This window comes from Suncus etruscus, chromosome 14 (genome assembly GCF_024139225.1).
Source record: "Suncus etruscus isolate mSunEtr1 chromosome 14, mSunEtr1.pri.cur, whole genome shotgun sequence".
Classification (NCBI taxonomy): domain Eukaryota; kingdom Metazoa; phylum Chordata; class Mammalia; order Eulipotyphla; family Soricidae; genus Suncus; species Suncus etruscus.
Window position 1 is genome coordinate 38,220,238 of NC_064861.1, and position 27,428 is coordinate 38,247,665.

Here is a 27,428-nt window from a genome sequence, read left to right on the forward strand (position 1 = left end):
TGTTTTGTTTTTGGGTCACACCCGGCAGTACTCAGGGGTTATTCCTGGCTCCAGGCTCAGAAATTGCTCCTGGCAGGCACGGGGGACCATATGGGGCGCCGGGATTCGAATCGATGACCTCTTGCATGAAAGGCAAATGCCTTACCTCCATGCTATCTCTCCGGCCCCAGTTTTTTTTTTTTTTTTTTTTTTTTTGGTTTTTGGGCCACACCCGTTTGATGCTCAGGGGTTACTCCTGGCTATGCGCTCAGAAGTCGCTCCTGGCTTGGGGGGACCATATGGGACACCGGGGGATCGAACCGCGGTCCATCCTATGCTAGCGCTTGCAAGGCAGACACCTTACCTGTAGCGCCACCTTCCCGGCCCAGTTTTTTTTTTTTTTAAACTTGATTGATTGATTGGTGTTTTGGGCCACATCCAGCCGTGCTTAGGGTTACCTCTCATTCTGCACTCAGAAATCACCCCTGGCAGGCTTGGGGACCATACAGGAGAAGTCAGGAATCGAACAGGGTCTATCCAGAGTCGGCTGTAGGCAAGGCAAATGCCCTACCGCTGTGTTATCTCTCTGGCCCCAGAAGGCTGGGTTTGATCCCAGGAACAACTCAGTTCCCTCAGCACCACCAGGGCAGCCCTAATGAGCCCAAGCACTGGTACATTGGCTTGAGCGCTGAGCAAACAGCAGGCAGAGCCAGGTGGACTCTCCCTTCTCCCAAATAAAATAAAATAAAACCAAAATGCTTAAATACTGCTTCTTAGAACTGTAATAGTCTTGCTAAACATTCTGCCTGGATCCAGGCACACTTGGTTCAAGGCATGGCCTTGATTGGACACTTTTCTAAGCCAAAATATGGTTAACCTAATGGACCTAGAGTTTATCATCAGTGCTTCCTCTTCTGAGAGTCACTGAATGCTTCTCATGAGGAAATTACTTCTAAAAGCTTCCTGGGCCTATGAAAAGCATGCAGGGCCATTATTGCAGAACCCAACGTTCTTCCTCCTTTCAAATGTCCTCTTCCCAGTCAGATGAGGTCACAGGTCTTTTATTTTACAAGAGGGGAGAGAGAGAGAGAGAGAGCAAGAGAGAGAGCCCCATGGGAATTTGATCCCAGATGAGCTTAGTTTCCATCTCTTCCATAGAGCAGGTGCGGCTAGAGGCTGGCCTGAGAGGTGCGGTGCTCAGCTTCCTCGGGGAGACCAGGCAAAGACTTCCAGCCACAGGCACTATCCTCCCCTGTGCCCTTAATTCCCACAAGATGGGGCTTCTTCCCAGCTCTGCCAAGGCTTTCAGCCCCAGAGCTCACCTGCTGCTGAGTGCTAAGCACTGCCTCTGCCCTTTCCTGATTCATACTAAGTGCCCAGCAGCCAGAGAGATGCAGCTTCTGCTTCTTGTGATACCACTGGGGGCGGATCAAACCAAGCTTGTGAGCACCCAATCTAACTGCAGCTTCCAGCTCTTTTTGGGGGGTGGGGCTGGTGGGGGAAATGTGAGTAGGTTTGCAGCAGGGCCAGAGGGGTAGAAGGTGTAATGGAGGGGCCGGAAAGATAGCATGGAGTTAAGACGTTTGCCTTGGGCCGGGCGGTGGCGCTAAAGGTAAGGTGTCTGCCTTGCCAGCGCTAGCCTAGGACGGACCGCGGTTCGATCCCCCGGTGTCCCATATGGTCCCCCAAGCCAGAAGCGACTTCTGAGCGCATAGCCAGGAGTAACCCCTGAGAGTCAAACGGGTGTGGCCCCAAAACCAAAAAAAAAAAAAAAAAAAGACGTTTGCCTTGCATACAGATGGACAGCAGCTCAAATCCCGGCATCCCATATGGTTCCCTGAGCCTGCCAGGAGCAATTTCTGAGTGTAGAGCCAGGACTAACCCCTGAGCACTGCCGGGTGTGATCCAAACCCCCCCCCAAAAAAAAGGTGTAATGGATTGAACCCAGGGCCCGTATACTGCATGCATGTTTTGCCTTCCCAAATTTGTCCCCACGCTCTTTCCTTAGCCTTCTCCAAACTAGTCCACAGGTATGGGGATCGTGTGTCAGCAGCTCCTCTACCGAGGCCCAGAGACAGAGATAGTGACCATGATCATCAGTCCTTAGGTCAGAGCTCCAGGTTTGTGGGCACCATTCCTGAGCCTCAGAGAACCTGGTTTCCTAGACTGGGCATTCAGCCTAGAATCGGCTACTTAAGAGGGAACACAAAGACCCAGCAGAGTGTGCACTGTGGCCCTGCAGGGAGGGTGGAAAGGGCTGGCAAGAAAGACTTGTTCAGAGCTGCTAGCAATCAGTCTGAATTTCAGCACTGGTGCTGGGACCCAGGTTGGCAGGAGCTTTGAAGGACTGAGTGGGAGTGTCAGCTTCTGTTTCTGCTCTTCACTTCTTTGGGACAATGATGCTGCAGTAAATTGCACTTCCGATTCACCTTTCCTTCCTTCCTTCCTTCCTTCTTTTATTTCTGGGCCACAGACAGCGCTTAGGGATTACTCCTGGCTATGACTCAGGAATCACCCCTGGCAGGCTCGGAACAACTTTATTGGATGCCAGGTTTCAAAGCGGGGAAGGCCCATGTGCAAGGCAATACCCTCCCCATTGTCCTATCGCTCTGACCCTTCACTTTTTTTTTTTTTTTTTTTTTTTTTTTTTTAAGTATTTGGATGTACTGAGGAAGGGGTGGAAGAAGGTAAAAAAGAAGAGAGCTGGGGCCGGGCGGTGGCGCTGGAGGTAAGGTGCCTGCCTTACCTGCGCTAGCCTAGGAGACGGACCACGGTTCGATTCCCCGGCGTCCCATATGGTCCCCCAAGCCAGGAGCGACTTCTGAGCGCATAGCCAGGAGTAACCCCTGAGCGTCACAGGGTGTGGCCCAAAAACCAAAAAAAAAAAAAAAAAAAGAAGAAGAAGAGAGCAATGTGCTCCCGAGAGCCCGTATACAAAGTCCAGCATGCAAGTAGGAAAGCAGGAAAGTTCACCTGACAAGAGGGGAGATGCGGGGTCTGGGGCGATAGCACAGCGGGTAGGACGTTTGCCTTGTACATGTCCGACCCGGGTTCGATCCCCAGCATCCTATATGATCCCCGGAGCCTGCCAGGAGCGAATTCTGAGCGCAGAGACAGGAGTAATCTCTGAGCGCCACCAGGTGGCTCAAAAACAACAACAGCAAAAAAATAGACGCGAAGACAGTGCGGGGGCGTCAGGGACCCCGGCAGCACGTTTGCTCCCAACTCGGGGGGCTCAGCAAAACCCTGAAATCTGCTGTATTTGCTGCAAATGTGCAACCAAGACTGAACTTTTTGTTTTGTTTTGTTTTGTTTTTGGGTCACCCCCGGCAGCGCTCAGGGGTCACTCCTGGCTCTACACTCAGAAATCGCCCCTGGCAGGCACGGGGGACCATATGGGATGCCGGGATTCGAACCACCGTCCTCTGCATGCAAGGCAAACGCACTACCTCCGTGCTATCTCTCCTGCCCAAGACTGAATTTGGGAAGGGGCAGCGGAGGCACCCCCCGAGGAGTCCCGAAGCCCCCTGCCCCACGCCAACCAATGCCAAGCGTCCCCGCCGGTTCCCTGCTCCGGCCCGGGGACCCCCCGCGAGGTCCGAGGCGAGGCGAGGCCGAACTGTCACTGTCACGTGACGGGCTCCAGCGTGCGCGCGTGCGCAGATGGGCGGGGCGGGACCGCGCGCTGATTGACAGGCGGCGGCGGCGGCCGCGGAAGGCCCCGGCTCAGCTACCAGCTGCTGCTGCGCGCTTCGCCAGCAGGTCGCGGTGAGAACTGGGGGGCTCCGGGCGGGCGGGGACGAGGCACCCCGGGGGGACGCCGCGGGGACCCAAAGGGAGCGCGGGGCCGAAGCTGGGCTGCGCGCCGGCTCGGGGTAGCGGAGGCTACGCGCGCGGGAGCGCGGGCATCTCTGCTGGGCCTGACCAGGGGGTCCCCCCCGGATGGCAGAGTGTGCGTCGCCAAGTGGCATCGCAGCGGGGCTGGCTCCTGGGGCTGTGTGTGGGAGAAGCCCCCAGGGACGCCTGCTGGAGGGGCTCGGGGGGCCTGGATCCAGCTGTTCGGGGAAGGGGGCGCGTCTGGAGTTGGGGCGCAGGAACAGGGGGGTCCTGGTACCCCATCGGTGAGCCCCGTCAGCTGCCCATGCCTTCCTAGGGTGGGCTCCGCCACGCGCGCACGACGCGAGGTGTGCAGGAGTAGCGCCAGCCACTGTCCAGGGTTTGGCAGGTGGGGGGGGGGAATGTGGTCAGTCCCCTCGGGTAGAGATCTGGGACCCCAATTCCCCACCACACACACACACACACACTGGGGTTCCAGGAGCCGGGACAGGAGGGTGCCAAGTGCGCGGAGAGGGGTGCCCAGCCTGCTCGCTCCCTCCCCAGCAGCAGGAGCAGCAGCTCTGAGCTGGCACAGGCGGGGCACCCTGACCCGAAGGCTGGCTGTCCCCGTGCAGGCGAGTAAGCTGACAGCTGTCATCCAGGCTGCTTCCCAGGCCATCGTCACCTCCTTGATTCGGGCACTGAGACTTGGCTTTGCTCAGCCCCACAGCCAAAAAGAAGCAGCTACGTTGTCTAAGGCAGAGAAAGAGAAAGATGGTTTGGGGGGGGGATGTGATGGACTGGGTGAGGGGTACCTTCCTTCCTGCCCTCTGCCATGGAAGGTCTGTGTCCCCATGGCCCTGGTTGTTCCTTGCTGTTACCTGAGCTTATTTCCACTTTATTCACAAGGAGGACAGGTGACTGGACAGGACACGACTCAGTGACTGGAGTTAGCATGTTGTCAGGGCTTTTCCACAGCTCCAGCACAACCCCAGCCCCGCTGTGTGCACAGATCTTTAGTGATACTTGTGTTGAGGTGTTGGGGATGTCATACACTTGAACTGTGTACCGGCCCATAGGGAAGAGAGTTTCTGGGTTTGTGCTGGGTGCATAAGGGCAGTGTTAAGAGTTGAACTCCTCCGAGAGCCTGGTGCTCACAAGGCCAGTGTGTTCGCCACAGACCCTGCCTCTGTCTGGGCCCCTTCGCATACTTGAAGCTGGGGTGGGGGAAGCCAGTGAGGTTAACTCACCATGAGGAAGTAATTCAGGAGATGTTTCTGCTCCCTGGGTTTGATCCCCACTATCCCATAGGGTTCTCTGAGCCTGCCAGGAGGCTTTTTAACCTGTTTTTGTTTTTTTGTTTTTGTTTTTGTTTTTTTGGCCACACCCGGCAGTGCTCAGGGGTTACTCCTGGCTGTCTGCTCAGAAATAGCTCCTGGCAGGCACGGAGGACCATATGGGACATCGGGATTCGAACCAACCACTTTTGGTCCTGGATTGGCTGCTTGCAAGGCAAGCTGTGCTATCTCTCTGGGCCCTGTTTTTTTTTTTTTTTGAGGGGGGGCCACACCCGGTGATGCTCAGGAGTTACTCCTGGCTATGCGCTCAGAAATCGCTCCTGGCTTGGGGGACCATATTGGATACCGGGGATCGAACCATGGTCCATCCTAGGCCAGCGCGGGCAAGGCAGATGCCTTACCACTTGGGCTACCACTCTGGCCCCAGGAGGGATTTCTAATGCAGAGCAAGGGATAACCCCTGAGCAACCCCAGGTGTGGCCCTCTCCCAAAACAAAAACAAATCCAGCACAGCCAGCCAGGAAAGCAGAGGGGGGGCCCAAGGAGTCAAATCCTTTTATCCCCATGTCACTGACGAGGACACAGGGGTCCACTCGGCCTTGTGCTCAGGTCCGTGAACTGTGCTGGGCTCCAGGCACCCACAGGGCTGCATGCAACTTTGCTGACCCCCAGATTGCCCAGCCCTGCGGGTTTGGGGGAACAGCTCCAACCCCCAGCACTTCCCTTCTGGGGTGAGTCAAATGGCTGTGGCTCAGATTTGTTTCTGCCTCCGAAAAGCCAGAGGAAGCAGGATGCAAGGCCCTTGCTCAAACGTTGCCAAACAGCCTTGTGTTTTCAGCGCTGTGGGTGAGGCAAGAGTCGGGTGGTTCTGCGGAACTAGGGCAGGCACGGGGCTCTCCAGCGCCCCAGCTGTGAACCCGGCAGGACTCACCTCATGCCCTGTTTACTTTGTCCAGCTTTTGATACGTGGCACTGCAGGGTGGCGGGACACTTTTTCTTTTTGGAAACTATTCAGCTGTTCTCATGAGAAGACTTTCGCGCAGCTTTCTAGGGCGGGGACATGGCATATAGGTCCACCCCTTGCACCATCAGGCCAGGACTAAACCTCAAGCACTGCTATGTGTGCCCCAAGCCAACAGCAAACTAATTATGCCGCCCTCTAGAATTGGCATCAATAACATCTCAGGGCCATTGGGCCAGGAGGTGGCAGGGGCCAAGTTCAACTCCAGAGCACTGGAGCTGGAATGATAGCACATTCTTGACAGCCTTGCACCTGGGTCCCCTGAGCACCACCAAGAGTAATTCCTAAGTGCAAGGCCCGGAGGATCGCCTGAGCACTTGGGGTGTGGCCCCAAGAAGGAGCCCCAAGAGGCTGGAGCACTGAACACACCCATGAAGGAAAGGAACAGTGGACATGGGGCAGCCAAGTTCCCTCTTCACTTCTGCCCTGAGCTCCTTTCCAGGCCTCTATACTTGAGCACCAAGCCTGGGATGCTTCTTGGGAGTTGGGAGTTGCTGCTGTGGGATGGACTAAGTTGCTGGGGTTTGGGGTTTTCTTTGCTTTCTTTTTTTTTTTTTTTTTTTGGTTTTTGGTTTTTGGGATACACCCGGTGACAGTCGGGTTACTCCTGAAATTGCTCCTCGCTTGGGGGACCATATGGGACATCAGGGGATCGAACCATGGTCCATCCTAGGTTAGCACGTGCAAGGCAAACACCCTATCGCTTGTGCCACTGTTTCAGCTCCTGGGGTTTTTTCTCTTGGAATCTTTTTTTTTTTTTTTTTTGGTTTTTGGGCCACACCTGGCAATGCTCAGGGGTTACTCCTGGCTGTCTGCTCAGAAATAGCTCCTGGCAGGCACGGGGGACCATATGGGACACTGGGATTCAAACCAACCACCTTTGGTCCTGGATCGGCTGCTTGCAAGGCAAATGCCGCTGTGCTATCTCTCCGGGCCCTTCTCTTGGAATCTTTGGGGTGCCTTTATTACCTTCCTCTACTGAGCCATGAAGTGCCAAGAACCATGGGATTAAGTGAACATGAGAGAGATTTCAGTATTTCACAGATATCTGTCCTATATTTAAGGAAAGTTTTCTTTCTTCTTTTGGCCCCAGGATCTTTGCACAGGCCACTTTTTCCTTTGTATTGGCTGCTCCAGGTCTTCAGCATGTCCTGAGGTTGCTTTCTTGAATGCCCTTTCCTGCTGCTCTCTAATACTTTCACTCAGCTGCACTGCACCTCTGCTCTCTTTTCCCCTCATTTCTTTGTTTTCGTTTTGGAGCCATACCCTCCTGGCAGGCTCTGGGGACCATGTGGGGTACCAGGGATCAAACTCAGATTGGCCACATGCAAGGCTCCACCCTTCTGGATATTCCTCTGACCTATCTCTTTATTGTCTTTCTTCTGGCTGTGTGTCTTCCTAGTGCTCATGAACCAGAGAGAGAGAATGGGTCGGTAGGAAACAGCTTCCTTCCAGCTCAAAATGGGGTGGGGAGTACAGCAAAGGTGTGAGGGACAGGGAAGGGGGTGGACGGGACCTGAGAATATTGTGTATATATACTGTGTATATTGGGGAAGGACGTGCTTAGAACATGCATTTGCCCCAGGCACTGGACCAGGCCATGTTCCAGCAGGCACCAGACAGGAACAATCCACTTTCTTCTGGGCTCCACTGTCCCTTTGCAGAATCTTCCTGCCCCTTCAAGCCCAAGCCAAGGCACCTCCTTTGTGAGAAGGTCTGTGACAGGAATGTGAGCAGGTGGGAAGGAGGAGAAGATGTGAGCCCCCCAGGCTGGAGCGGGTGGGCAGAGAGGCAGGCTGACTCAGCCGGTGACTCACTGGAGCAGGAATGACCCAGGTGTCAGGGACAGGAAGGTATGGAGAAAAGCTGAGAGGGAGGATGGGGAACACAGAGCCCAGCTTGAGGCTGCTGAGTTGACACATCCTTGAGTTGTGGGGAGGGTAATGGCCCCAGAGCCTGATATATAGAAATGGGGCCCCTCAACAGGGCAAGAACAGGGTTTTGTTTCATTTGAGGGCCACACCCGGTTATGCTCAGGGCTGATTCCTGGCTCTGTGCTGAGGGCTGACTTCTGGCTCTGTGCTCAGGCATCAGCCCTGGAGGGGATTGGGGCATGAGAAGGAAGCCTCAAGCTTCTAAATCGGGAAATTGGAGAGACATGGGTCTGGAAGCAAATGCCAACACAGGAGATAATTCACACACACTGAAGGGGGTGAAACAGGTTGAGGAAGTCCCAACACGAAAGCCGACTGCTCCTAAGAAGCAGATAGCTCAGTGGGGAAAGCCAGAGCATTTCCCTGAGACCCGGGATATTTGTTAGGAAGAACCAGACCACACCCTGGGGTGGAGAACAAGTGGTTAAAAAACCAATTGAAGGTGCTACATTCAAAGATGTTTCCCACCAACGAGAAACAAGCTGTATACTGAGAGGGGTGGTCTCTGGTTAATCCAACTGGGGGACATAATGAGTGCTGAGGATTATGATCCCTGAGCACCTCACCTCTGCTTTCCTGCACTACAGTAATAATGACCTGGGGCCGGGCGGTGGTGCTAGAGGTAAGGTGCCTGCCTTGCCTGCGCTAGCCTAGGACGGACCACGGTTCGATCCCCCGGCGTCCCATATGGTCCCCCAAGCCAGGAGCGACTTCTGAGCGCATAGCCAGGAGTAACCCCTGAGCGTCACAGGGTGTGGCCCAAAAACCAAAAAAAAAAAAAAATAATAATAATGACCTGCCATAAAGCAAAGGCAGCTGGTCCCAGCTCTGTGGCGAGTGCATGGACCCCTAGCTCTGTTCATGTCACAACCTGCATTTTGGGTGTTGTTGGAGGGGAGGGTAACAGGCCCTTTCTGGGTGTATCTGAGAGCAGCTGCTTTGCTTCCCCCAGGCAAACTCATAGTGTTGCCTAAGGTGACCCCACACTACCTGCTCCCTCCAGCCACCTTTCTTTCTTTTTCTTTTTTTTTTTTTTTTTAGTTTTTGGGTTACACTGGGCAGTGCTTAGGAGTTACTCCTGGCTCTGTGTAACTCCACCCTGGATTTAGGTGTACCTACCTGAGACCCGCCCATTTCTGGGAGGGGTCTTGGGAACTGAATATTAGGTGTGACCTTACCTGCAAGACCCCGCCCATTCCTGGGAGGGGTCTTGGAATAGGTAGATAAACCTTTGAGCGAGGGGATTTGGGCACTCGCTGCCCTGCTAGGCTCTCTGGCTTTTGGGTTTTGCCTCTTTTGGTCTTTGACCAGGATGGAGGTTAAAGGAAGATGGCTGAAAGGAATTAAGATGCAGGGTAGCTAAGAATAGCAATGCTTGAAAGGTTATAAGATAGGCCACACACATGTGGTGAATAGGGCATGAATAAAGTTGATGCTTCCTGATGCCTGCCTGTGAGTAAGTCTTGATTCCGCCGTTCACCTGGGCCTGGGACCCGCCGGCTGGATGGGGGTTGCGGAGCCACGTGGCCTGGGATGGCATCCACCTCCATCCAGCCCCATCATTAATTATTTGATGCAACAGCTCTGTACTCAAAAATCTTTGCTCCTGGAAGGCTCAGGGGACCATATGGAATGCTGAATCGAACCCGGATTTGTCTCGGCTAGGCAACTTGCAAAGCAAATGCCCTACTACTATGTTATCACTCTGGCCCTACCATCTACCCTTCTGAAGTTGGCCCCTAGCCCCGGCTGGTCCTGGCCTCACCACCCTCCCTCTAGTCCTGGCTGGCCCTAGACTGCTCCCTTCCGGCTTCCCCGTGCTCTGGCGCCACCCAGTGGACACATGGGAGTGTGACGGGCCCATGCTGGACACCACTACTAACCCTGCCAGGCCAGGCGGGAGTCACGGAGGAGATGCCTGCATCTCCTCCGGCTCGCTTTCGAACTAGGGCAAAGTCTGGTACTGTTGGGAACACGCTGGGGAGACATGTGCTGCTTCTGGGCTCAGTTCCAACTCCAACGCCGAAGGCTGGGAATTGGCTTGCTTCGCTCCCTTGCCTCTAGGCACGACATCCCCAAAACATTCACCCGTGGTGGGGGATGTCTGGCCACTCCTCTCCTGTTCCAGAAACAGCTGCTCACCTGTGCCACCTGGAGCTGGGTGTAGCAGGGCAAGAGCCCTCGAGAGGACATTTGCTCTACCTCCCCCCCCCCAATTGAGTGACTTGTAAATGGTTAGGGGTGCTGCTAGCTCACTGTGGATCTGGTTTGGGGGTACAAAGAGCAGCCTTTCCAGGACAGCGACTCTGGCTCCTCAGTGAGAACTACCAGCAATTGGCTGCAGCCTTGGAAGTGACTCAGAAGAGCTCTGCCCCTTGGGGCTGCACTCCCTGGCATGATGTGTATGTGTGTGCGTGTGTGTGTGTGTGTGTGTGTGTGTGTGTGTGTGTGTAGTGTAGTTGTGAGGCTTTTTGTCCTCTCTCCTGGGATGGGGAAGGAGGCCTGCTTGCTAGGGGTGTAGATGGGAGAGCGTAGAGGTGTAGGAAATCTAGCAGCTTGGGGGGGCCCTCCCCTGGTTGCTCAAGGCAGCTTTGCTAGCAAGGGGGCCAATGCCCACATTGGGGAATCAGTTTGTGCAAAGTAGGAGTGGCTGTCTTAGGCAACCTCTTTCCTTCCTCCTGCCCTTGGGAAAGGGGCACGGAGGTCAGGAAACCGCCTCCCGCCGCCCCTGGACCTCAGCATTTTCTTCATCTCTGTGTCCGCTTCCGGCACTGCTGGGGATATTGGGGGTTCCAGCTCGTGACAATTCTCAGCTGGGGGATGTGGCTGAGGATGCGGTTCTGGGGGTTACGCAGGTCACCCCAATATCCCTGGGGGCTCCAGGGATGCACCTGTGATACTCAGGGCACTGCATAGTAACATTGGGGGTCCAAGCACTTCAACTTCTCTGTCCTCAGCCTGGCCACACACACACACACACACACACACACACACACACACACACACACACACACACACACACACACACACCCCGAAGCCTGCACCTGCTCAAACCTGGCTCTGGGATACAGCCAACAGATAATAACATCTGAAGAGAAATGTGGGTCTTTGCAGGCTGGGGGGGTGGGTCATTTGGCTCCCAGTCCCGATGTGTGGGGCTCCTTTTCTGGCCCAACTCTGACCTGCAGTCCTGGCTGCCCCCCCCCCTCCCCAGGAAAGCTCCTGGTCTTGGAGCTCTGCAGTGGCCTTTAGGAGAGAGAGGTGGAGGAAGTGGGATTTTTGTCATCCTGCTCCTCCACCCCCTCTCCCTGCCTTCTGGGAGAGGGTGACTCACACCACACCCTCCCTCCTGAGCCCTGGCAGCAGCCGAAATAGCCCTGTTCTCTCCCTCCCTCTCTTCTTCACCTCTTTCAGCGACCTTGAACTTCTCTGCTGTGGCTTCTTCCCAGGGGCTGGGGGAGGCTGGCAATGTGTCAGACACCCCTTTCCTGCGTCTCCCTGAGGCCTTATTTCTCACCAACCATGTCAGGGTGTTGAAGAGCCACCACCTGACCCAGGTCTCTGCTTTTCCTCTAGATGCCTTAGCCCAGCTCCTGGAGGCCCGTACAGTGGGCCAGTCCCATGGGCCAGCCCCCCGGCATCCTCTGACCCTGGGAGAAGTCGCCTCCAGCTGCCCCCCACTGCCTTCGCCTCCGCAAGACACCCGCCGGACCGAGCCATGGAGGCGCCCGAGGTGCCCGTGGGCTCCCTGATCGACCTGGGCACTGAGTCGCCCACCACCTGCCCCAGGGAGGCGCTGCCGCCCGAGCTGCAGGACGAGGAGGGCTCCCAGGGCGACGCCACTGAGAGTGAAGCCACCGAGTCCGCCGACAGCGAGAACGACATGGGCGAGTCGCTCTCGCACCCGTCCTGGGACGAGGACCGCCGCTCGCCCTCGGACGACTCCGTCGCCTCCAACCAGAGCGCCGAGTGGGCCAAGGATGAGGACTTGCTGGAGCTCCGCGAGTTCATGCGCCGCTACGTGGAGAAGATCTTTTCGGGCAGGTGAGTCGCTGCGCCCCAAGTCCCACCTGCCTGGAACCACCCTCCCCAGGGCGTAGCTCTGCCCCTCTGGGTTTAGACACTCCCACAAGGGCCTGGCTCCTCCTTCTCAGGGCCTGGAGGTTGATGCAGTCAGATTACCCCCAACTTTCGGAAGGTTTGTACCCCCTGCTGCCTTGTTCCTTCATCTTCAAATTGGGGCAGGTTCTTTTTACTTCTTTATCTTGGGGGTATTTTGGAAGGGGATTGGTACAGCAGGCAGTGCTCAGAGGTTACACCTGGCTCTGCACTTAGAAATTACTCCTGGTAGGCTCAGGGGACCATATGGGATGCTGGGTATCAAACCCAGGTTAGCCAAGTGCAAGATAAACACTCCCTCTCTGCTGAGCTGTCGCTCCAGCCCCTGGGAGTTATTTATTTGGGGCCACGCAGGGCTTCATCCTGACTTTGCTTAGGGATCATGCCTGGTGATGCATAGAAACTGAATCTGTGTCAACTACTTGCAAGACAAACACCCATCCCACTATATGATTTCTGGGGTCCCTAGGGAATGTGGTTTTTTTTTGTTGTTGTTGTTGGTTTTTGGGGGGCCATACCCGGTGATGCTCCGGTTACTCCTAGCTATGCGCTCAGAAATCGCTCCTGGCTTGGGGGACCATATGGGATGCTGGGGAATCAAACCACAGTTCATCCTAGGCCACCCACATGCAAGGCAAACTCCCTATCACTGTGCCACCACTCTGGCCCCAGGAGTATGTTTTTTATTTTTGGATGGGGAGCTAGTGCACCCAGAACTGGACCTGGTTGCAGGGTGGCAGCAGCAACACCCCAAGTAGAAACTGAGAAGGTGCCCTCCCTTGGAGGTTGCTGTCTCCCAGCCTTGAAAATTGCACTTTTTCCTGGTGGGATCCTGGAGTCTCAGTCCAAGTTAGATGGGGTGCCTACAAGTCCTTCTCTTGCCCCCCCCACGGCCTTTTTGCCCCCATGACTCAGACTCACGTCATCTCCTTTCCTCTGCCCTCCAGGGAAGATCTGGACCAGGAGGAGAAGGCCAAGTTCGGGGAGTTCTGCAGCAGCGAGGATGGCCGAGGCCGAGAGTGGTTTGCACGATTTGTGAGCGCCCAGGTAGGGTCGAGATGGGTGGGTGCAGTGCAGAAGGGGGTCAGTGACCTGCCCTGCCTCCCCATCATACATACTCAACAGGAGGAAATAAAGTGCCTCTTTTTCTAAGCATTTTAAATTTGTGGGGGGGGGGGGGGGCGGGGGGTCATGCACAGTGGTTCTCAGGGGTTACTCTGGGCTCTGTGCTAGAAATTACTCCTGGTAGGCTTGGGGTACCATATGGGATGGCAGGGATTGAACCCAGGTTGACTGCATGCAAGGCAAACACCCTCCTCACTGTGCTATTGCTCCAGCCCTAGCACTTTATTATTTGTTCTTTATGTTATGTTTTGGGGCCACACCCAGAGGTGCTCAAGAACCACTCCTGGCAGGCTCTGGGGAACCACCCAGTAGGATGTCAAAGACCAAATACTGGTCAGCCCTGTGCAAGGCAAATGCCTTCACACTGCATTATTGCTCTAGCCCCAATTATTACTGGTTCTTGGGGTACACCTGGCTATCCTCAGGGCTTCCCCCTGGCTTTGACAGCATTCCCAGGGGCTGTGTAATACACACACTGACCTATAGAGGGTGCGTCTCCAGGTGAGCTCCCTCAACTGAGAGTGCTTTCTGCAGTTTCATCGCCGAGATGGACCTAGTTTCTGTGGGTCCCCAAAGTAGGCAGTGTCAGGGGCCATATGGGGATTGAACCTGGGTTTGCACTACCCACTGTCCTCTCTCTGTGGCCCCTTTTTCTTTCTCTCTTTTTTTTTATTTTGCCACACTCGGGGGATGCTCAGGGGTTACTCCTGGTTCTACTCTCAGGAATTACTTGTGGCAGGATCGGGGGACCCTTTGGGATGCCTGGGATTGAACCCGGGTTGGCCACGTGCTAGGAAGGGCTGTCATCCTCACTGTACTTATCACTCCAACCCGTTTATTTCTTTATAGTTTATTTTACTAAGTGTTTGGGAAGCGCCTTGCAGGACTGGGTGTGGAAAGCCTTGTTCAGATGTTGGCTAGAGGCAGGAGTGGGATGTCTGTGAAAGGCTTAGGGCAGGGGCCATCTATGGTCTGTGTTCCCCAAATTCATGTCTGAGTCCAGGTACCCGGCCCTGGCTCTAAGTCTGCTCTGGCCAAGCATAGCAGCGTGTCAGCTGCCCACATTTGGCTCTAGCTTGGCTTCTCTGGCACGTGCCCGGCTGCACCGGGCTGTGGGGTTGCTCTGTGCCTGCCCCCGACATGTCTGCTTCTTCTCACAGCGCTGTAACTCCAAGTGCGTGTCCGAGCCGACCTTCTACCGCCTGGTGCAATCTTTTGCTGTAGTCCTGTTCGAGTGAGTATTGCTGCCCCGATTCCTGGTGGGCTAGGTACCGCTGTTGGGTGGGAGTAGGTGCCTGTGGGGGACCCTTAGGTCAGCAAGTGATTCAGGACTCGAGCATTCTCCCTTAGCTCTGTCTGGAGTTTGCTGACCTTCTGCTGGGCCTGGCTGCAATTGCAGGAGCCGGCTCCACTGCCAAGTCCCTGAATGCCTTCACCTTGAATGCTTTGTGGGCTGTGCTGGGTGCATCCTTGTGCCAGGAAAAATATGGGAATCTGGGCCGGAGCAGTGACACAAGCAGTAAGGCATCTGCCTTGCCTGCGCTAGCCTAGAATGGATTGTGGTTCGATCCCCCTGCTTCCCATATGGTCCCCCAAGCCAGGAGTGATTTCTGAGCGCATAACCAGGAGTAACCCCTGAGCGTCACCAGGTGTGGGCCAAACCCCTCCCCAAAAATGGGAATCTGAGGTCCATGGGTGTTGATTTCAATATAAAATATAAAGTATAAAGTCCACGTGTTGGGTGAGGCTGCCCCAAGTACTGTGTTTCTTTTTTTATTTTTTATTTTTTTTGGTTTTTGGTTTTTGGGTCACACCTGGCAGCGCTCAGGGATTACTCCTGGCTCTATGCTCAGAAAGAGTCCCTGGCAGGCACAGGGGACCATATGGGATGCTGGGATTTGAACCACCGTCCTTCTGCATGAAAGGCAAATGCCTTACCTCCATGCTATCTCTTCGGCTCCAGGTACTGTGGGTTTTTTTGGGTTTTTTTTTGTTTTGTTTTTTTGGTTTTTTTTGGGCCACACCTGTTTGATGCTCAGGGGTTACTCCTGACTAAGTGCTCAGAAATTGCCCCTGGCTTGGGGGGACCATATGGGACGCCAGGGGATCGAACCTCGGTCCTTCCTTGTCTAGCGCTTGCAAGGCAGACACCTTACCTCTAGCGCCACCTCACCGGCCCCAGGTACTGTGTTTCTAACTCTTCAGGCCAAAGGGTCTGATGAAGCAGGATAATGGAGAAATAATCCATAAGCAGTCAGTTAAAATTTCATCTGAGTCGGGGCCGGCATAGTGGTGCTAGAGGTAAGGTGTCTGCCTTGCCAGCGCTACCCTAGGACAGACCGAGGTTCGATCACCCGGCATTCCATATGGTCCCCCAAGCCAGGAGTAACCCCTGAGCATCACCGGGTATGGCCCAAAAACCAAAAAAAAAGAAAAAAAATTTTCATCTGAGTTAGCTTGCTTTATCCCCTTATGGCTTTTCTCCACTATGATCCTCTGTGCCATGTCTGCCTAACTCATGTTTTTCTCTCAGGAGCTCTGTCTGTCTCCCTTGCTGCTTCTCTCTATGCTGCTTATCCCATGTCTCTCTGGATCTCTCTGCTCTTGCTGCTGTTACCTTGAGGTTTCCTCTCACCTCCCCCCAGCTGGAACCTTTAAATTCTTTATTCAAAATTGGGGCCAGGCGGTGGCACTAGAGGTAAGGTGTCTGCCTTGCCAGCACTAGCCTAGGATGGACCTCGGTTCAATCCCCCGGCATCCCATATGGTCCCCCAAGCCAGGAGTGACTTCTGAGTGCATAGCCAGGAGTAACCCCTGAGCGTCACCAGGTGTGGCCCAGAAAAAAAAAAATCTTTATTCAAAATCGACCACCCATACCAGGTGTGGGCAGGTCTGACCATCCAGGAGGACTCAATATCTCAAAGAAAAACTTTAGGTAAAAGGATGTTGGGAGAGGTGTTACCTTACACACGGGCACCTCCCTGCCTGTAACCCAGATGCTTGAGGAATACATGTCATGACACTCACACCCTTCTTTCTTCACTGGCTAAAGATGAGGTGCACCACTGGGCAGGGGAGTGGCTGCCCTTCCTTCTTTCGAAACTGCAGTGACACCAGTGATTTTTTTCCTGGTGCAGGAAGCAATCCTGGTGTAGGTTGTAAAGTTTCCTAGTAAAGTTTCCTCCTTTCTGTTCCTTAGCTGGTGTGTTAGGAGCAGAATATCCTTGTTTTGTTTTGTTTTTGTTTTTCGGCCACACCCAGTGACACTCAGGGGTTACTCCTAGCTATATGCTCAGAAATCGCTCCTGGCTTGGGGGACCATATGGGACGCCTGGGATCGAACCGTGGTCTGTCCTAGGCTAGCACTGGCAAGGCAGATGCCTTACACCCTGCACCACCACTCTGGCCCCAGAGCACCCTTAAGTAGCCAGTTAATGCAATATTGTACCTAATGAACTAGCCACCACCAAAGGCGCCAATGTAGTCAGCTTTTGCATTAGTATGCTGCAACAGTGTAGTATTGAGTGTAATGATGTAGCAGTTAATGGAAGCCTGTGATGTCAGCTGCAACAAGGTACCAGTAGTTACAACAGTGTCAACACTAAATGCCACAGTTTAGGTACCTAATGCCAGTCCCAGTAGTGCCATGCAGCCCAGTAGCAGATACTATCACTCAGGAGTAAGGCAGTAGTGGTCTAGTTGGACAGTACTGGGTCTCAGGACACCAGAGATTGGCCCTACTGCAACCTCGTGACCAATCGGTGCAGATTCCCACTGGCAGGGGTGCTGGAATGATCCAGGGAGTGGCTGTTGTCTTGGTTGTTGATTGAGGGGCGAAGGTGGCACTTTCTCTATGTTTGCTTGAAGAAGTTGTAAATTTAGTTTGCTTTGGGACAGGGGGAAGCTGGGCCACAACCAGCAGTGCTCGGGGATCACACTTGGTGGGGATCCAGGGTCCATAAGGGGTGCTGGAGATTGAGTCTGGGTTGGTTGCCTGCACCCTGTTGTACTGGTGAAGAAGGCATCTGCAGGTGCCAAGGTTCTGTCTGAGAAGGGGCAGGATCTGGAGCCCTGGGTTAGAGTGAAACCGTGTGAAGTGCAGCAACCATTCAAGGGAAGCTTGTCCTGTGCCACAGTGTCCCCAAGTGCCACTAGGAGCATATAGGTGGTGTCCCTGTGTGTCTCCCCAATGACTGTTCTGGGGCCACAGCCTTCCTTGCCCACCACTGATCTGGAGACAGGGTGGGAGTTTTGGTGGAACTCACAGTGCCAGTCTGAACTTGCCCTCGGTTCTGGCACCTGTCACTTGCTATGACCTGAGCCCCAAATTGGCCTCCAGCCAAGCACTTCTCTGGGTGCTGTGAGAAACTGGCAGGATCATCACTGCTTTCATCCCAGGTGTGTGTGTGTGAGTGTGTGTGTGTGTGTGTGTGTGAATGTGTGTGTGTGTGTGTGTGTGTGTGTGTGTGTGTGTGTGTGTGTGTCCTCTCCCTGCAGCATCTCTGAGGAGTCTGGGGTTTCAGGGTCCACAAATTAACCCTCCTGAGCCTACTGCTGGTCCCTGCCCTGGGTGTTCCCTGGGTCAGAGCCTCACAATGACCCTTCCACAGGTGTCACCAGCTGGACGACTTTGGCCCGGCCAAGAACCTCATGACCATGTGCTTCACATACTACCACATGGGTGAGCCCTGGCTGGGGCCCCAACTCCCTGCTCCTTCCCACCCAGTCTCCCCATCCCTTCCTTGCTCCACACCTCACCTCTCTTCTGGTGCCCTCGTTTGGACTCACAGGAGCCTCTCCCACTCCCCAGGAAAGCCACAACTGCTCCCTGGAGAGGCCCGGGAGAAAGCAGGGGGCACCATCGACTCCTACCTGAAGTCGGCCAACAGCTGGCTATCTGGCACGAAGGACATGGCTGAGCGGCTGCTGAAGAACACAGCCAGACCCGAGGGCGTCAGGGGTCTCTTTGGGGGGCTGGAGACCAGGCTGAAGGGGCCACTAGGCACCAGAAATGAGTGAGTACCCGACTCTGCCCTCTCAGTGCTCAGATCTTCTCCCTAGGCTCCACCTGCAGGGATACGCTTCTTGTAGGATTCAGGTGCTCTGAGGGTGCTAAGGGCTGTGGAAAGAGATCTTGGGTGAGCAGGGAAGATCCCTCTCTATTTGGTGATATGAAGTTGCTGCATAAATCTCTTCTCTTTTTTTTTTTTTTTTTGTTTTTGGGTCACACCTGGTAGCGCTCAAGGGTTCCTCCTGGCTCTACGCTCAGAAATCGCTCTTAGCAGACTCAGGGGACCATATGGGATGCCGGAATTTGAACCATGGACCTTCTGTATACAAGGCAAATGCCTTACCTCCATGCTATCTCTCCGGCCCCATGAATCTCTTCTTAAACAGGAACCCAGGAGCCTTCTGGGCTCAGACATGAGGGAAATTGAGCCCGGGAAGAACAGGGAGCACTCTGGGCCCCTTTACTGGGTGACTTTCTCTGTGGCCCCAGCACATCAGATTCCCACATCCACTGTACTTTTGTTTTGTTTTTGTATTCGGGTCACACCCAGCATTGCTCAGGAGTTACTCCTGGCTTTTCACTCAGAAATCGCTCCTGGCAGGGGACCATAGGGTATGCTGGGTCTGTCCAGGTCTGTCCCAGGTAGGCCACATGCAAAGCAAACACCCTATCTATGTGCTATGACTCCAGCCCACATCTTTTATTTACTTATTTATTTATTTTTGGTTTTTGGGCCACACCCGGCGTTGCTCGGGGGTTACTCCTGGCTGTATGCTCAGAAATAGCTCCTGGCAGGCACAGGGGACCATATGGGACACCGGGATTCGAACCAACCACCTTTGGTCCTGGATCGGCTGCTTGCAAGGCAAACGCCGCTGTGCTATCTCTCCGTCCAGCCCACATCTTACATCCATTCTAAAATATGGCAGTGGCAACTGTGGACCCTGTCTCATAGCTGGCGAGCTCAGGACATCCCCTTCTAGCTCTGGGCAATGGTTTCTCTGATGCATGAACAGGGGGACCCTTTGGTAACCACTCTGCTCTCTCTCTACCCCAAGGGAGGAGAACAAGTATCCAGAGAAGCAGCAGAGGAGAGGTGAGTTCATCTTTCCCAGCTCCAAAGGTGGGGGCTCCTGGTCTCCAGGGACCCACAGGAGGGGAGGTTTACCCAGCGCTCTCTACCTAGCCTTATTTTCTGTGTAAGTACTTCCTGAACCAGTCTGTGCTCAGGAGTTGCTGCTGTCCACCATGTCCAGACCAGTTAGGAAAATAGTTTGGAGCCGGGGTGTCCTTCACCCTAAGAAGCCGTCCCTGCAGTTGGTCTTCGTAACACTTCATTCTCCTCCTACCACAGGGAGTTTGAACAGCCCCACGGAAGAGAGAAAGGGGGAAAAGATCTACCTGTACACGCACCTGAAGCAGCAGCCCATATGGTAAGGCTCAGCACCCCGAGGGGGCTGCACAAACGCTGGGGGCAGGGAGCCTGGAATAGTGCGAGGGTCACCCACCCCACTGCTGGGAGTCTGGGGCGCTGCACAGAGCTGCTTGGGGGTACATACAGACACACATATATACAGCATCACTGTTGCTGGTGTGGATGCAGCCGACCTGCAAGGGCCATTGGGGAAGGGAAGCGCCTGCGCACAGGCCGAGTGATACATGTAATTAACAACTACCTGGGAGGGCGCATGCGCACAAGCCAAGGAACTGTAATTAACCAGGGGAGGGCAAGGAGGGACACAGCCATGTGATTAACAGGTCTCTGGAAGGGCTGGAAGGGCGCTTTCGGCACCCCTTGGGACTCGAATTAACCAACTGTCTCCGAGGTCACATGCACGGCTGTGTGCACACCCTGGAGGCAGCTCAGGGCCTCGCCTCGTGGTCTCAAGGAAAGGCAGCTAGCTGCAGGGAGCCTCGCAGTTCGGCTAGGGGGAGCATGTCTTTGAGTGACACGTGAATTCTAGTCACCCCAGGGAGAAAGGGAATGGAGCCCCGCTCGCTCTCTGCTAAGCCACAAGGACGAGGCTCCCGTGCAGCTACAACAATGAGTTTTTGTTTTTGTTTTTGTTTTGTTTTTTAGCAATGAGTTCTTAGAAATTCTTTTTTTTTTTTTCTTTCTGTTTTTGGGCCATATGCACGGTGCTCAGGCAATAGTCCTGGCTTTGAGCTCAGAAATTACTTGTGACAGTCTTGGGGGTCCCTATGGGAGGCTGGGGACCAAACTGGGTAGGCCACGTGCAAGACTAATGCTCTCCCCTCTGCACTCTCTCTCTCTGGTCCCTGTTTTTTTTTTCATTATTAAACCATGTGAGATACAGAGTTACAAAGTGGCTGATGGGGTCCAAAGCGATAGCATAGCAGTAGGAGATATGCCTTGCATGCTCCAACCTGAAATGGACTCCAGTTTGATTTCCTGCATCCCATATGGTCTCCAGAGCTGCCAGGGGTGACTTCTGAGCACAGAACCAGGAGTAAACCCTGAGCATCACCGTATGTGGCCCAAAACAAACAAACAAGAAAACCAAAGTAGCTGACGGTCAAGTTTCAGACATACAATGTTGCAGCGCCCATCCCAGCGTGCATTTTCTGTGGGCACAGGAAGGCAAGTCAGACCCCAACACACTCCTGCACCCCGAGAATGAAGGGCCCACTTGCAGCCGCAGCAGGTGCATGGGATGAAGTCATACCCCTTCCAGTGCCCTGGCCCAGCCCTATATACCCCGCCCCAAGCTCTGCGTGGAGCCCAGCACCCAGGCACCCATTGTGCCTGTGAAGGGTACAGTGAAAGAAACTGGAGTTTTCTGCGCCCTGTGGACTGAATCCTAGCCGCTGCCCTAAGCCATTGCACAGGGTGATGGGGGCTGGCCAGTCCGCCCCCCACACCCCTCCATGGGACTCACTGGCCTGCTCTCGCAGGCACACGCTGAGGTTCTGGAATGCTGCCTTCTTTGACGCCGTCCACTGCGAGAGGAGAAAGCGCTCACCCACCACCAGGTAGGCCTGCCTTGCCTGCCCCAGGGGCCCCACCTGGGGCCCGAGGCTGCCCGCAGCAGGGATGGGGTCTGCATGCAGCGCTTTCTGCCTGGGTTCTGCCATGCTCAGCCGGACTTCTCCCGCCTGCGCCCTGCGTCTGTCTTGGGAATGGGGTGCTGGTATCCCCCACTCAGCACCTGCTCTCAGTCAACCCCTTGCTGAGGGCGCCAGCCCCCACATCTAGCTTCCTGGGATCTGGCTTTTCAGACAGCTGCTGGGGGCGCTGTCTGGAGACGGGTCTCTAGGTTGCAACTGGGAGTGGGGGAGGACCCGTGTCCTCTGTGAGCAAAGCCTGTTCCCTTGTGTATAACGGAGTTCCCAGTATTGTGGGACCCTTGGCTTCCTGGAGGGGAGATTGGGTCACCTGTGGTCTGCGCGTGATTTTCGCCTGCTCAGGGCGGGGTGCTCAGGGCGATTTGCAAGGGGGACAGTCGTGGCCATCTGCCAAGATGGCTCAGCTGTGGGCATGAGCAGTCTTGGGGAGGATATTGGGACCCCATATTTGAGGACCCTGAATTCGTCCTGCCTGGCCCCTCCCACTTTCCTCTCCCGCCCCCCCCCCCTTTGATCTGTTCCTCTGTTTACTGTTACTGCTGCGCTCCAGAGGGGATGCTGGAGAGAAGGAGACGAGGTGTGTGACCCCACGTTCTTCCTGCTCCCACCGGGGTGGGGGGCTGGGGCAGCCCCGCAGAGAATGGCCCCAGGAGGACAGTCGAGAACCTGCCAGGCTGATGAAGGCTGGGCAGAAGCACCCTGAAGTAGGAAATGGGGGGGAGACTCCTAGAGGACTAGAGGTGGGTGGGTTGTTGCGGTTTCCAGCAGCACCCCTGGGAATTCCATCTGCTGCATCAATCTGCTATGGTGACTCTGGTCTGTGCAGTGCGTGTGGGGGGACCTGTGGGGAAGGGCGATGAGCTCCTCTGTCCCAGCCCTGGCTGCATAGCTGTGTGTGTATGTATGTGTGTGTGCACAAGTGTGTATGTTTGTGCTCATGAGTATATATGTTTAAGTGTGGTATAAGCTAGTGGTATATTTTGTGTGTCTGCGTGGATATACATGTGTTTCTATGTGCATGCTTCTGTATATGTGTGTGAGCAATTGTGTGTTTTGGAGGTGTGTCTTTGAGAGCCTGTGTGTGCGTGCATGTCTGTATGTAGGTCCCTGGAGAGAAGGGCTGAAAAGTCTCTTCTGAGTCTAGGGTGAGGACCCAGTGACCTTCCCAGAAGAGGAGGCCTAGGTTCCTTCAATGGAACCCCTCCCTGTTCCATCCATCTGGGATGACTCCAAACCCAGTTCATATCCCTCCCACTGGGCAGTGCCTATCAGCTCCAGTCCACTTGGTTTGATTCCCTGGGGACTTCGCCCAAGGCAGGGTGAGGCCCTGTGAGGAGAAAGTTGGCCTCTGCAACTCTTCTGGGAGCAATCCTAGCCCCCACCCCAGGTCATATATCTGCTATACAGTACCAGGAGGGCCACCGCCCACCTGTCTCTCCCACTGTGCCCAAGAGCCCACGCCTTCAAGATGGGGTGACCCAGGGTTCAGCCCTGCCTCCACCTCAGTGGGGTTCTCCTAGTTGGTGGCCCACCTGCAGCCTCCATTCTCCTGGACAGATTCTCCCATTTCTGGCTTTCTTTGTTTTGGATTTTGGGCCACACCTGGAGATGCTCAGGAGTTACTCCTGGCTCTGAGCTCAGGGATCACTCCTGGCAGGCTTGCGGGGGACCATATGGGATATCGGGATCAAACTTGGGTTGGCTGCGTGCAAGGCAAGAGCTCTTCCTGCTGTGCTATGGCTCTGGCCCCTCACTCTGTTTCTGAGGCCCAGAGAGTGCACCCAGCTTTCTGTGGGAGGGCACACACACACACACACCCCTTGTGTGCTTGCCTTCAGGGCTGGGACTCCCTGTGCAGTGCTTGGGAAGGACCAGAGAGGCAAGCCCCACATTGATGGCCCTGAACCTGCCTCCCTTAGAGGCTGTGTGGGACCTCCTGACAGCACAGGCGGCAGCAGAGAAAGAGCTCATTGGTGGCCACCCAGTTGTGAGAAACCCGGGGAGGCCTGTTCCCAGGGACACAACAGAACAGTGCTCAACTGGCTTAGCTATGCCCTGCACCCTGGCATATTAGGGCTATGCCAAGGCAGGGTTTGGCCCCTTCCCTGGAAGTGTTTTCTGGGGCTATGGTAGGGGTGCTTGGTGTCCATGCGAGCAGACAGGGTGGCACTCATGACTTCCTCCATACCCCCAAACTGTGCAGACCATGTTTATGATTGTATGGGGTGTGGGGTGTGGGGTGTGTGAGGTATGGGATGTGTGGGGTGTGTGGAGTGCGGGGTGTCGGGTATGTGGTGACTATGGGTGGAGGTGGGGTGGGGTATATGGGGTGTGGGGTGGTGGGGTGTGGGGGGTGTGGGTATATAGAGTGCGGGGTGTTGAGGGGTGTAGAAGGTTTGGGGGTATATATGGATGTGCTTTTTGGTCCTGTTCCTCTTCTTCCTCCATTCTTGTGTCCCCTCACTCTGTCCTTTTTCTCTTGCTCTTCCTGCTGTCTCAGGCAAACTGATTGCCCCAAGTTTATCTGGGGGACTGGCTGACCTGGATTTCCACCAGTGTCTGTCTGCCCTGTAGGACAGAGTGGTGTCACTCCCAGACCCCAAACATAAACTCACTGTGGGAGAAGGGTCTCCTTGACTCTGGAAGAAGTCAGGGTCCCTGGGACACCCCAGGGGAACACCTCACCTGGTTGAGGTTCAGGATGGGCCAGTGTGCTGGACCCGCCCACAGCCTGGTCACACCCTCCAGAGCCCGATGGTGCTCCCTCCCGGCTTCCGATCTGGGTCTCCCCTCCCCTTCCACTACCTGCTGGGGCTGCAGCCATAAGGTCTGGGGGCCAGAAAAAAACCTTGTGCCCCCCTCTTGGACAGAGGCCAGCTAGTGAGGGCCGCAGATGAGTGTGGGGCTCTGGGGGGGTCTGCGCAAATGCCAGGAGCTCAGAGCTGCGGTGCCCAGGATGACCTGAACCCTGGCCCTGTGCTTACAGGGAGAAGTGGGGCCACATGACGCAGGAGGAAAGGGAGGACAGTCTGCGCTTCCATGAGAACATCACCTTCGGGCAGCTGGGGTGAGCAGCTGGGTGAGGGGGCCCCATGCTGGCAGGTGGGAGGGGGGACGGGGCCTCTCCCTCGGGTCACTCAAGGCTCAGTTCTGTTTCAGCTGCTCAGAGACCAAAGTTGGCAGTATACGAGGATGGGCACTCTGCTCAGAGTAATGCCCGCTCCCCACTCTGCACACAGCGCTCAGCAGCCATGGGGCTCCAGTGCTCTCCCTACCCTGGGCTATGAAGTGATGTCTGTTCCCCCAGGTGCCCGGGCCCTGCAGAGTCCAGCAGGTGCTGGTTCTGGGATATTTTTTTTCGAGCTTATCCCAGTAAAGCACCAGCTCTCCCCTCCGCCCCCAGTCTCTGGGCCCCTTAGTCTCTGTTCAGAACCTTGGACCCTTGGTCCCTGCCCCTGGCACCCAGGCACCCTCCACACCTTGTTGTCTGCTTTGTGCCCTGGTCCCCCATTTCCTTGGTGCAGCTTGCCAGGGCAAGTACCCTCATGGTGGTCCTTGCCGTGTGCCAGCTGCTGGGTCCCTGTCCGTCTAACCCCCTTGTCCCCACAGCACTTTCACACACAACATGCTGGCATTCGGGCTCAGCCAGAAGCTGTGCGGAGACTTCCTGAAGAAGCAGGCGGTGATTGGCAACCTGGACGAAGGTGTGCAGGAAAGTGGGGGGCCTGGGACCATTCCACACCTCACTGCAAGGGTACTAGGACCTCAGTGTAGAGACCTCCCTCTGTTCCCCACTATGTGGGTTCTGAGATGCCCCCCCCAGCATCAGGAACCCAGAACCCAGAGCCCCCTTCACTCCCCACTGCCCCTGGCACCTTGGAGGGGAGGGTCACAGTGGGGAAAGTGCTCCAGCCCTGTCATTTCTGGATCATCCAGCCTGGTACCACAGGGTCTGGTCACCTGTCTGGATGAACTCAGCCTCAGGCCCCTCCACCCTGGCCCATCAGGGAAATCAGGGGCTATGGAGGTTCATTTAAATGCAGGAGGCTGAGTTCCAGCCCCATACTGCACAGTCCCCTGAAAACTGCCAGGAGCAAACCTTGAGCATGGAGCCCCTGTCCCTCCGCCAAACCCAAACCCCCAAAAGACAGGGGAACTTATCTATACCTGTTTAGTATATGGGAGCCCCAGTCGAGTCCCTGGACCCAGGGATGACTGGTTGTGGCTGGGGTGACTCCCTAAGAAATATAGGGGCTTAGGACTGGAGCAAGAACAGAGTAGGGAGGACATTTGCCTTGCATGCTGCCAACTCAGGTTCTATCATCAGCATCCCATGGGGTCCCCTGAGCCTTCTGTTGCTTAAGAATGATTTCTGGGGCCCGGAGAGATAGCACAGCGGCGTTTGCCTTGCAAGCAGCCGATCCAGGACCAAAAGGTGGTTGGTTTGAATCCCGGTGTCCCATATGGTCCCCCATGCCTGCCAGGAGCTATTTCTGAGCAGACAGCCAGGAGTAACCCCTGAGCATCGCCGAGTGTGGCCCAAAGACCAAAAAAAAAAAAAAAAAAAAAAAAAAAAGAATGATTTTTGGAGGCCAGAACAATAGCACGGCAGTAAGGCAATTGCCTTGCATGCAGCTAACCCAGGACAGACCCCAGTTTGAATTCCAGCATCCCCATATGGTCCCCCAGCCTGCCAGGAGCAGTTTCTGAGCACAAAGCCAGGAGTAACCCCTGAGCACCGCCAGGTGTGACCCCAAAAAACAACAACAACAAAAAAAGATTTCTGGGTATAGAGCGACAAGTAAGTCCTGAGTGCTGCCAGGTGTGCCCCCCCCAAAAAAAAAAAAGAAGAAAGAGAAAGAGAAATAAAGATAGAGTCCCCTGGGGCCAGCGAGGTGGCGCTAGAGGTAAGGTGTCTGCCTTGCAAGCGCTAGCCAAGGAAGGACCACGGTTCGATCCCCCGGTGGCCCATATGGTCCCCCCAAGCCAGGGGCAATTTCTGAGCGCTTAGCCAGGAGTAACCCCTGAGCATCAAACGGGTGTGGCCCGAAAAAACAAAACAAACAAACAAAAAATGATAGAGTCCCCTAAGGGGTTTTAGCCGGTGAGAGTGGGAGAGAGAGTTTCTGTCACCTGCAGTGAAGGTGCCCCTGGGAGAAACAAAGCTGATCTCCCGCCCACCCTGGCCCTTTCCTCACAGAACAATACAAGCTGCTGCTCCAGCACATCGACCAGACAGCCGTGGAGTAGTTGCCCAGCCTGGACCAGATGGCCCCAGAGTCACCGTTGCATCTGCTGCCTGCATGCCTAGATTAGCCATGACCAGAGCCAGTGCCCCCCACCCAGTCTGTCCCCAACCATGTGCCAAAGCATCTCTGGGACTCCAGGGCTCAAGCTCCATGTGTCAGCGTGTATGACATGGGACTGAGGGAGAGGAAGGGCGTAGGGCTGCAGGGGGGTATGTATGCTGGGAGTGTGGGACCAATACACAGGGGGGCTGGGCCCCCAGTGTGGACCCTCAGCTCCTCCCTTTTTGGGGCAAAAATGTGCCCTAGGCCAGTCAGGAGAGAAGATGCCTCTTCAGTTGTTGGTGGTTATTTTTGGGGGGGAGGGAGCCACACCCAGGGGTGCTCAGGACTTCCTCCTGGCTCTGTGCTCAGGGATCACTCCTGGCAGTGCTCAGGGGACCGGGGGACCAGGAACCGAACCCAGGTCGGCTGCATATAAGGCAAGCACCCTACCCGCTGTGCTTTCGCTCTGGCCCCAGAAGAGAGGCCCCTTTTGTTGGGGAGCTGCTGAGTCCTTGGCCACGATGGGACGTCTAAACCCCAGACCACCCTGAACTGCTGACCACATTACCCTACACAGGGAGGTTCTGTATCCAGTTCTGCCCCTCCCCATGGAACCCTGAAATGTCAGACACCCCCACCCTAGGGTCTGCCTGCTCCCTCTGTCCTGTAACAGAACTCAGAGCCCCTGTCCCACCCACAGGCCTGTCCCCCACAGCTCCCGAGACGCACCTCTACAGCCCCGATTCT

At 55.2% G+C, this 27,428-nt stretch overlaps 1 protein-coding gene across 2 annotated transcripts; it reads left to right on the forward strand.

The window, feature by feature from the left end:
- The first annotated feature begins 3,658 nt into the window (after positions 1-3,658).
- KIAA0513 (KIAA0513 ortholog) lies at positions 3,659-26,784 on the forward strand. 2 transcript variants are annotated; one of them, XM_049786762.1, is made up of 13 exons: positions 3,659-3,747; positions 11,625-12,092; positions 13,115-13,214; positions 14,453-14,526; positions 17,903-17,973; positions 18,103-18,307; positions 19,362-19,399; positions 19,658-19,736; positions 21,220-21,297; positions 21,941-21,967; positions 24,377-24,457; positions 25,000-25,094; positions 26,591-26,784. In XM_049786762.1, exons 2-13 carry the CDS (start codon positions 11,767-11,769, stop codon positions 26,638-26,640), a joined length of 1,224 nt encoding a protein of 407 aa, XP_049642719.1. In that variant the 5' UTR covers positions 3,659-3,747; positions 11,625-11,766; the 3' UTR covers positions 26,641-26,784. The 2 variants fall into 2 exon arrangements, with proteins under 2 accessions (XP_049642719.1, XP_049642720.1); XM_049786763.1 differs by lacking the exon at positions 21,941-21,967.
- The last annotated feature ends 644 nt before the right edge of the window (positions 26,785-27,428 follow it).